At 44.1% G+C, this 10,213-nt stretch overlaps 1 protein-coding gene across 1 annotated transcript in view; it reads right to left on the bottom strand.

The window, feature by feature from the left end:
* Window positions 1-8,050, bottom strand: part of LOC142656620 (vitellogenin-like) — a 138,400-nt gene extending 130,350 nt beyond the window's left edge. The window contains exon 1 of the mRNA XM_075831547.1: window positions 7,888-8,050. Within this exon, the coding sequence (XP_075687662.1) occupies window positions 7,888-7,939 (52 nt within the window). The 5' untranslated portion in view covers window positions 7,940-8,050. The remainder of the gene's footprint in view (window positions 1-7,887) is intronic.
* Window positions 8,051-10,213: the final 2,163 nt, after the last annotated feature.

Consider the following 10,213-nt stretch of genomic DNA (forward strand, 5'->3'; position numbering starts at 1 on the left):
GTTAATCAGCGGGGACACAGCGATCGGTCCCCGCTATGGGAGCTGCGGCAACTGCTGTATGAGACAGCAGCTGTCACAGCTCCTGTATGTGTCGGGAAGACGGCCGAAATGGCCGTTATTCCCGCGACGTACTATTCCGTCGCTGAGCGCGAACGATACACTTAGCACGACTGAACATTACGTCGCTGAGCATTAAGGGGTTAAGGCTATCAGATAAGGCTTGACAGGTTAGATTGGTCACATTAACTGGGATATCTGAAGCCTGTCACCCTACATTACACTTATACATAAAAAATGGAAGTGGCGCAGGTAACATAGTAAGACTTTCAGATTTGCCTGACATCTTAAATGAAAAACAAGCAGTAAACCACATACAAACTGCTATTACAGAGTGGTAGGCAGGGCCGGACTGGGACTTAAAATCAGCCCTGGCAATTTTAAGCACACAGTCCCACCGCAGGCCATATGCAGCCTGCCAGTGTTGGGCTGGGACCACCTTCCAACTGTACAAGACATGGGGAGATTTATTTAAACAGGTGTAAATTAAATGAGGAATAGTTCCTGATAGCTCCAACTCCAACGAATCCACTGCTTTTCCACGAGAATAATGAACATGCTTGTTATTCTAGAGGATTTTTTTTGCGGAACCGAAAAAAATTAAAGCAGACTTATTTCTGCTGCATGTGAATGGGGTATAAAATAGCCCATTCACTATTAATGGATGCAGAATGTTAGTGGATTTGTAAGGGATTTAGGTGTGAAATCATGCACTTGATCCTAATCAAATCCTGATTGCGTGATCATGGCCTAATACGCACGAATAAAGATTGCAAATTATACCGGTATACAATGCTAAAATATCACAATACTGTAACTAAATAGTATGATTTCAATTTTATATTCAGCCATATACACAAACACTCACATGCTGAACACATGGCGCACAGATGCAACCCCCAAGCTGGACGCATGTGCACGCACACCACTCCCACCTAGGACACATGTGCACGCACACCACTCCCACCTAGGACACATGCGCACCCACACCACTCACACCTAGGACACATGCGCGCCCACACCACTCACACTTATAACTCACGTGCAGTACATATGTACACCAGAACCAAGTTCAGTACATATATACAGGACCAGAACCAAGCTCAGTACATAAATACAGCATCAGAACCAAGCTCAGCACATAAATACAGCACCAGCATAAATACAGCTCAATTTAGTGCCGTATAGGTTTGTACGGAGTAAAACTACAGCTCCCAGCATGGACCGAACAATGGTAAGGATATGCTGGGAGATGCTGTTTCATTAAAAAAAACAAAAAAAACATACCACTCATCATCTCGCTGCAGATCATACAGTGACTACAGTACTGATTAGAAACAGGATAAACATTTACATTAAGTCACTCACCGGTGACACTTTTCTTTTCTTCTCCATCCGGTCCAGACACTGGCGTAGCTATAGGGGTCGCAGCGGTCGCAATTGCGACCGGGCCCCGAAGCCAGGGGGGCCCACGGCCCCCCGCACCACATCAATAAAAAGTTACTATAGTAACTCGGGCCGCGGGCCCCTGTAACTATAGTAGCATACTTTACTTACCTTCCTGGTTCCGGATCGCAGCGGAGGTCCTGACGTCAAGCGCTGTGCGCAGCGCATGACGTCACAGCCCTGTGCGCAGCGCATGACGTCACAGCGCTGTGCGCAGCGCATGACGTCACAGCGCTATGCGCCGCGCACAGCATCGAGACGACAGAACTCCCGCCGCGGCCGAAGAGGAAGGTAAGGTTAGCCCTGACTGGCGGGACCCGACTCCCGGGACCCGCCAATCAGCTGTTTTGAAGGGGCCGCAGCACTCGTACGAGAGCTGCTCCCCTTCATTCCTGTCACTTCATTCCGGTCACACTGTGAATCCGTGTCGGCGATTCACAGTGTGAGCAAGTAGTGAAATGAAGGGGAAGCAGCTCTCGTACGAGTGCTGCGGCCCCTTCAAAACAGCTGATTTGCGGGTCCCGGGAGACACATCAGCTATTGATGGCCTATCCTGTGGATAGGCCATCAATGTTTAGGGACTGCACAACCCCTAAGCCTACGATGTAGCAGGCTTAGGGGGCCCATGTGACAGGATCACAGATTGTGTGATGCTGTCTGCTGAGCCCTGTATCTAAGCCAATCACATTGTAGGCTTAGATACATGGCCCATGCGTGATCCTGTCTGCTGGGCCCTGTATCTAAGCCAATCACATGGTAGGCTTAGATACATGGCCCATGCGTGATCCTGTCTGCTGGGCCCTGTATCTAAGCCTACCACACTGTAGGTTTAGATACAGGGCCCCAGCACACAGTAATCTTATACTGTATAAGATTACTGTCTGCTGGACCCTGTATCTAAGCCTACCTTGTGGTAGGCTTCGATACAGGGTCCCACAGACAGTATCACACATGGGCCCTGTATCTAAGCCTAACACATGTGTTACTAATCATTTTTTGTGTGTTTTCTTACAGGTTCGGTCGTTGGACTACGTCGGATTCCAGGACTACTTCGATGACAGCTTTTTTTTTATTATCAATAAAATGGTTAATGAGGGTTGTGTGTTTCTTTTTTATTTCAATAAAATATTTTTTCTATGTCTTTGTGGTTTTTTTTAAACTATATTAGTACCGCCTTAGTAATGGCCGCCGGCTGATTGACGACATCCATTGCTAAGGCGGGGCTTAGAGTTAGCCGGTGAAGAGGCGAACACTAACCCCCTTTATTACCCCGGTACCCACCGCCACCAGGGGTGCTGGGAAGAGCCGGGTACGATCCAGTACCTGACCATCTGTAGTGATGGTCGGCCACTGGGGTGGCCGCAGGCTGGTATTATCAGGAAGGGAAAGGCCAAAAACAGTGGCCCTTCCCACCCTGGTGATGCTAGGCTGCTGCTGCTTTATTGTATCTGGCTGGTTATGAAAAATGGGGGGACCCCACGTCATTTAAAAAAAAAAATTATAATAATTGGAAAGAACGATGTGGGGTCCCCCCCCATTTTCATAACCAGCCAGATGCAACACAGCAGCAGCAGGCAGCATTACATGGGTGGGAAGGGCCAATGTTTTTGGCCTTCCCCAGCCTAATACTACCAGCCTGCGGCCGCCCCGGTGCCTGCCCGTCACTACAGATGGACGGGTACTGGTTTGTACCCGGCTCTTCCCAGCACCCCTGGTGGCGGTGGGTACCGGGGTAATAATGGGGGTTAGTGTTGGCCTCTGCACCTGCTAACATTAAGCCCTGCCTTAGTAATGGAGGTTGTCAATCAGCCAGCGGCCATTACTAAGGCGGTGATAATAAAGTTTAAAAAGATACAAGCACATAGAAAAAATATTTTATTGAAATAAAAAAACACAACCCTCATTAACCATTTTATTGAGAATAAAAAAAACGCCGTCATTGAAGTCCTCGAATCCGAAGTCCAACAACCGAACCTGTAAAAAAAACACAAACACACAAAAATAATCAGTAACACATAAAGAAGCAAAATTATTATTCTTACCTTTCCGGGGTCCAGAGCTGGAGCCGCAATGTCAGTGAGCTGAGTCCTGTATCTAATCCAATCATGTGTGATACTGTCTGCTGAGTTGTGTATCTAATCCAATCATGTGTGATACTGTCTGCTGGGCCCTGTATCTAATCGTATCTTGTGTGATACTGTCTGCTGGGCCCTATATCTAATCCGATCATGTGTGATACTGTCTGCTGAGCCACTGTATCTAATCCTATCATGTGTGATACTGCCTTCTGAGCCACTGTATCTAATCCTATCATGTGTGGTACTGTCTGCTGAGCCACTGTATCTAATCCTATCATGTGTGATACTGTCTGCTGGGCCACTGTATCTAATCCTATCATGTGTGATACTGCCTTCTGAGCCACTGTATCTAATCCTATCATGTGTGATACTGTCTGCTGAGCCACTGTATCTAATCCTATCCATAGTTTATAGGGTCGTAGTGCTATAGATATGCTATGCTGTCTCCTATACACACATTTTTTTTGGGGGGGACACATATGTATTGGGGCTATTTCCCCTGACATTTTAAGCCCTGAGGGTATGTTCACACGGCAGCGTCTGTTACGGCTGAAATTACGGTGCTGTTTTCAGGAGAAAACAGCACCGTAATTTCAGCCGTAATAGCATGTGCAGGCGTCTTTCGCTGCGTCCATTACGGACGTAATTGGAGCTGTTTTTCTATGGAGTCCATGGAAAACGGCTCCATTTACGTCTGAAGAAGTGACAGGCACTTCTTTGACGCGGGCGTCTTCTTTACGCGCCGCCTTTTGACAGCGGCACGTAAAAAAAAATGACCGCCGGCACAGAACATCGTAAGACCCATTCAAATGAATGGGCAGATGTTTGCCAACGCTTTTGAGCCGCATTTTCGGACGTAATTCAATGCTAAAACGCCCGAATTACGTCCATAAATAGGGTGTGTGAACCCAGCCTTAGTGACGCCCCCGGCTGCTAGTGCTGCATTGTTGGGTCACTTAGGAGACCCAGCGATGCAGCTGAAAGCTGCGGACCGTCGGCCATGAGAAGTTTGCGGGGGGGGGGCCCAGTAAGAATTTTTGCATCAGGGCCCATGAGCCTTTAGCTACGCCCCTGGGTCCAGACCCCTATCATGACTTCTCCTGGCCACGACCCATTTCTGCAGTTTTCCACTCACATATCTTCAGCTACTCACTATCCAAACATTTCTGCACCTATAAACGAAGATAAAATTCTCTTGGTGACACACACTGTGCCCCTAAATATAATAGTTCCATACACTATACCTCTAATTATAATAGCACCATACACTATGTCCTCGATTATAATAGCACCATACACTGTGTCCCTGATTATAATAGCACCATACACTGTGTCCCCGATTATAACAGCACCATACACTGTGTCCCCTCATTATAATAGCACCATAAACTGTGTTCCTAATTATAATAACACCATACACTGTGTCCCTGATTATAATAGCACCATACACTGTGTCCCTGATTATAATAGCACCATACACTGTGTCACACACACACACACTGCACCCCCTAGAGAGTGCCCCCAAAGAGTTCGCTGTAGATAGTGCCCCATAGAGCCCCGTAGCATCGTTGATTGGTGGGGCAAGTCATTCTGCCCTGCCAATCAGCATCATTGTAAGGCAGGCACAATTAGTGCAGGAGGGGGTGGCAGCGGCTGGTTCTGATTCCAGCTTTTCTACCGCCTGAGGTGAAAATTGAAATGGCACCCCCCAGATCTCGATTGTCATCCACCTGACTGTTCTACATTACTACCAGCCTTCTCCATTGCCTTGTACTACCTTGGCATGCACGGTGCAGCGATGAAGCTGGGCAGAGTAAACCAAGCTGAACGGTGCGTGCTCATGGAGTACAAGGCAATGGCGCATCCAAGACAGTTGGAGGAAACTGGAAGTGATGTATAACAGTCAACCAAGCATGGAAAGGTGGGTTTGCAGTTAGGAATGTGTGACTCTACAGGATAGCGGCACCAACCCATGAGCCTTAAAAGAGTAATTAGCATATAGCGTGCACTATTTTGAAAGTTGATTTTATGGATTTTACTGTATCTGAAACAAACATACAGGGGAATGTTTGGAAATATTGTCAGGTCATGTATTACAGCATGGTGGCAGTTCAAGGGGTAAAAACTGCCAGACAGGTTCCCATTAAATATACAATGAATTGCAACAATGCCATCTGCTCTGCAATTTGGTATTATAAATATATCCTATATAATTACAGGACCAGAACCAAGCTCATACATATATACAGTACCGGAACAAAGCTTAGTACTTATATACATCACCAGAACAAAGCTCAGTATATATATACAGCACCAGAACAAACCTCAGTAAATATATACAGCACCACAACCAGGCTCAGTACATACATACAGCACACAGCACCAGAACCAAGCTCAGTATATATATACAGCACCAGAACAAAGCTCAGTACATATATACAGCACCAGAACAAAGCTCAGTTCATAAATACATCACCAGAACAAAGCTCAGTATATAAATACAGTGACAGAACAAAGCTCAGTACATATATACAACGCCAGAAACAAGCTCAGTACATATATGCAACGCCAGACCCAAGCTCAGTACATAAATACAACACCAGAACCAAGCTCAGTACATATATGCAACACCAGAACCAAGCTCAATACATAAATACAACACCAGAACCAAGCTCAGTACATATATACAACGCCAGAAACTAGCTCAGTACATATATGCAACACCAGAACCAAGCTCAGTACATATATACAGCACCAGAACCAAGCTCAGTACATAAATACAACACCAGAACCAAGCTCAGTACACACACACATATATATATATATATACACACACAACACCACAACCAAGCTCATACATCTATACACAGTACCAGAACAAAGCTCAGTACATATATACAGCACCAGAACCAAGCTCAGTACATAAATACAGCACCAGAACAAAGCTCAGTACAAATACATTTCAGTACTGAGATCATTTGCATCCCGTGTGAACACGGTGTTCAAATAACTGGAAAAGACAATATACAAAGATACAAATGTTTCTATTATAAAGTTACTCTATTACTCCATGGCCATTAAAGAAAAAAAATCCCCTTAAAATTTAAAAGGCAATTATAAGATGCTCATTAAGAGTTAAAGCAGATGCACAGAGCAGGGACCGTACCAGAGTTCTTCCTGAAAAGCAGGTGAGGATTGTGCTTCAGGAGGACAAACTCGTCAGTCAGATTCTCTCCCTCCAGCATGCCTGCACTTGCTGGTTTAAGCCTTTATGAGTATATTATAGATACACATAATTAATGGGGTTGCCCCAAGACAAACATTGATGAAAACTCACTAGGATATTACATAATTGTCTGATATGTGGGGGTCCAAGTTCTGTGACCCCCCACTGCTTGCTAGAACAAAGTCCCAGTGGCACTAAGAAAGCGCTGTTCCACTGACGGCTTCGCTCAGCTTTCTCCAGGGGCCACATAGTCTGACCATTATAGTCATTGGCCAACGGTGTAGCCTCTGGGGAAAGCTGAGCGTAGCTGAAAGAAGCCAAAGTAACGCTGTGCTTTCCTAGTGCCACTGCCACTTCGTTTTAGTAATCGTCTGAGGTCACAACAGTTGGTCCCTTGCTGGTCAGACACTGATGACATATACTAGCAATGTGCCATCAATGTCTCGCCTAAGACAACCCCTTTAAAAGCACTATTTTTCTTGACAATGAAACTTTAAGCTCCAGTGGATCGCTTCTTCAATACTGGCAACAGATCCAACAGGTTATATGTCTGGATTTATTTTGAAAACTTCTACTTGTCTTCCTATCCTCCAGTATCCTTTGCGTATATTTGGAGAACATAACTGCGATAGGATATATTCACTTTGCCTGGATACGGAGAATATGAAGGGGAGAGGAAGCAGCATGGCAGATTTTATAATCAGTGCAAAACAAGATCCTGTATTAAAAAGATGGTGGATTCTAGATGAATTAAGTATATTGGAGACTTATCTATCTATTACAGCTCTGCCTGATTCTATAATACAGGAGACACACTTTAGGTATGTGCATTTAATTACATCTAAACCATTTAAAAATTTTATTTTGATGGAAAATGCACAAAAAAAAACTGATTTAAGACAATAAAAAAAAAGTCTTCCCATGACTGCTCTGTACATTTTAAGCTTAAAACACACATTTAATTCGTTGCCATCAATTTGACAGGTGAAACCAGCACGCAAGGAGTCATTTATACATATGGCTGCTCATGTCAAAATCTAGCCGGTTCTGAAAAACATACGCTTTTAATATTTTACTTACTGCCATAAACTCCAGCAACGAGAGCCCAGAGGAGAACAGCACACAGCCCCATGCTCCAAGAATCACCTCCTTTAGTTCCAGATTAACAAAGCAACATTGGTCCTTTTCTCAAAGCTCAGAAACCAGAATGAATGAAAACTTTCTTCACAAAGCACAGACTGCCTAATTTCCACCCCACTGCAGTAGGAGGGATGGGGTCTATAAGAACAAAACACAGCCTATCAGAACCTGCTGTACAAGTCATATCCCACACACCCTTCCTGGGGGAAAAGAAACTTCCAACCAATCACAAGGAGTCTCCTGCCCAAAGAAGAGGATATCTGCTCTACAGCATCTATAGTAGTGTATAGATTACATGGGAAAGATGGCTCATGACACAAATATCACACATACCTATAGGCAGAAGTATTTTGTGAGTGACTTTAATTTATATTGTAGAAAATTAAATCGCAAAAAAATTCCCTAACATTCTTATTACCAAAATTGCTCTCTTTAAAAACAGAAGGGCTTCAATAACCAGTAGGACATGTAGAATCCCCCTGCAGAAGCTGTGTGCAGAATATAGTCACTGTGTACCACAGCCTGAACCCGGTCACTGTCAATGCAATATACAGAGCTGGAGCATGGAAGACATTGGTCAAATTCTGTTCCTGCTTTATCAATAGGACACTAACCCTAGGCCTGACACTTATGAGGAAAGAGTGGCTGACTTTTGTGGGTCATCTGTGGCTTCCATTTGTAGGAATACTGTTACTGGCTTTTGTGGGGGGGGAAGTGGCTGGTACTGTGGTTGGCACTTACGGGGACAGTGGCTGAAACTTGTGTCAGCTCCTGATGGCCCTTGAAGGGTACTGTGGCTGGCACAATGGGGACACTGGCAGTCTCTTACGGAGGCACTGTGACTTTCACTGTTACTGGCCTTTGTAGGGACACTGCAACTGTGTAAAAGGGTGGCACGGAAAAGAGGTTTATGAGAAGTAGTACGGCAAGGACAATGCCTGTCTTTATTATGAGGGCACATGTAAAAAGGAGAATGTGAAAATCTGCAGGGTATGTGGTAGTGAATGTAACATTTCTGACAGTCTGGTACTCTGGGCTGGATTTTCCTATAAAGGCACAGAAATAAAGGAAGGAACAACACATCAATTTGCTCATCTTCATTCTGATATAAAACAAATGTTAACTGTGTAACTCCTCGCCCACTCTTTCCAGATGTAGAAAGTATTACATACAATGTAAGGATATTATGAGGATTTATTTTGGTATATATAGTTTCTCTTCAACCTGGGGTGAGAGCTAATCTGTGCAAACACGTTTTACATGTATTTTGTGTATATATGTTGTGTATTGTGCATATTTAAAGTAGATCAGTTACTACCGTGTTTAGATTAATAAGAATGATACAATTATGGGAAACAATTATTTATTGTCATAGTTTCAAATTATTACTCGATGCCACTAATATTGTAAATCTGAACATTTTACTAAAATTGCCATAGAAACATGTTAGAAGGCAACATCAGCATCAGCAGTCGACTGAGCCATTGATTCCTTCAAAACAACGGAACCCTGTCACAACAGTGACAGACGGAAACCATAAGCTAGATTTCCGTCACCATTGAGTTCAATTGTGAGGGAAACGGCAGCTGACGGAAACCTCAGACGGAACTCCTCAACGAAACACAGACGGTGATGTGAACACAGCCTTACTCATAGAAACCATCTGGTCACAGCATTTACCCTTATATCCTCTGCAAAACTATTTCACAGGAGATGGACACAACTGTATGCAACGCAGAGTTAAGCAGCAAAATATTGACCTCTAAAAAATGTACAGCAAATGAAGGGTGAATAGCAGCATTCATTAAAGGGGTTTTCCAGCTAGTAAAAATTGATGGCCTATACACAGGATAAGCCATCAATAGCTGAGGGGTCGGGGTCCGACTTCCGGGACCCCCTGCCGATCAGCTGTTTTGAAGGGGGTGCAGCGGTCGTACGATCGCTGCTTCCACTTCATTTCTACTTTCTCATTGTGAATCTCCGACACGCATTTAGCGGAGATTCACAGGTATTGCAGCCTTCTTCTCCCATTGACGTGAAAGCATGTACATGTTTGGTACTGTGAATAAAAAATGAAAAATGCTTACACACTACAAAACAAATACTAAATAAATGAAACACTGATGGTAGTAAAATGAATAATAGCAAGAATACTTATATGAAGTTATACGTATCATCCAGCAATAACCCTTATATTTTACCTTAATATGTAGACTTTTCTTAAAGTTAGAACCCAATATACATTTAACCTTGATAACTATACTCT

Source organism: Rhinoderma darwinii, chromosome 6 (assembly GCF_050947455.1).
Source record: "Rhinoderma darwinii isolate aRhiDar2 chromosome 6, aRhiDar2.hap1, whole genome shotgun sequence".
Classification (NCBI taxonomy): Eukaryota; Metazoa; Chordata; class Amphibia; order Anura; family Rhinodermatidae; genus Rhinoderma; species Rhinoderma darwinii.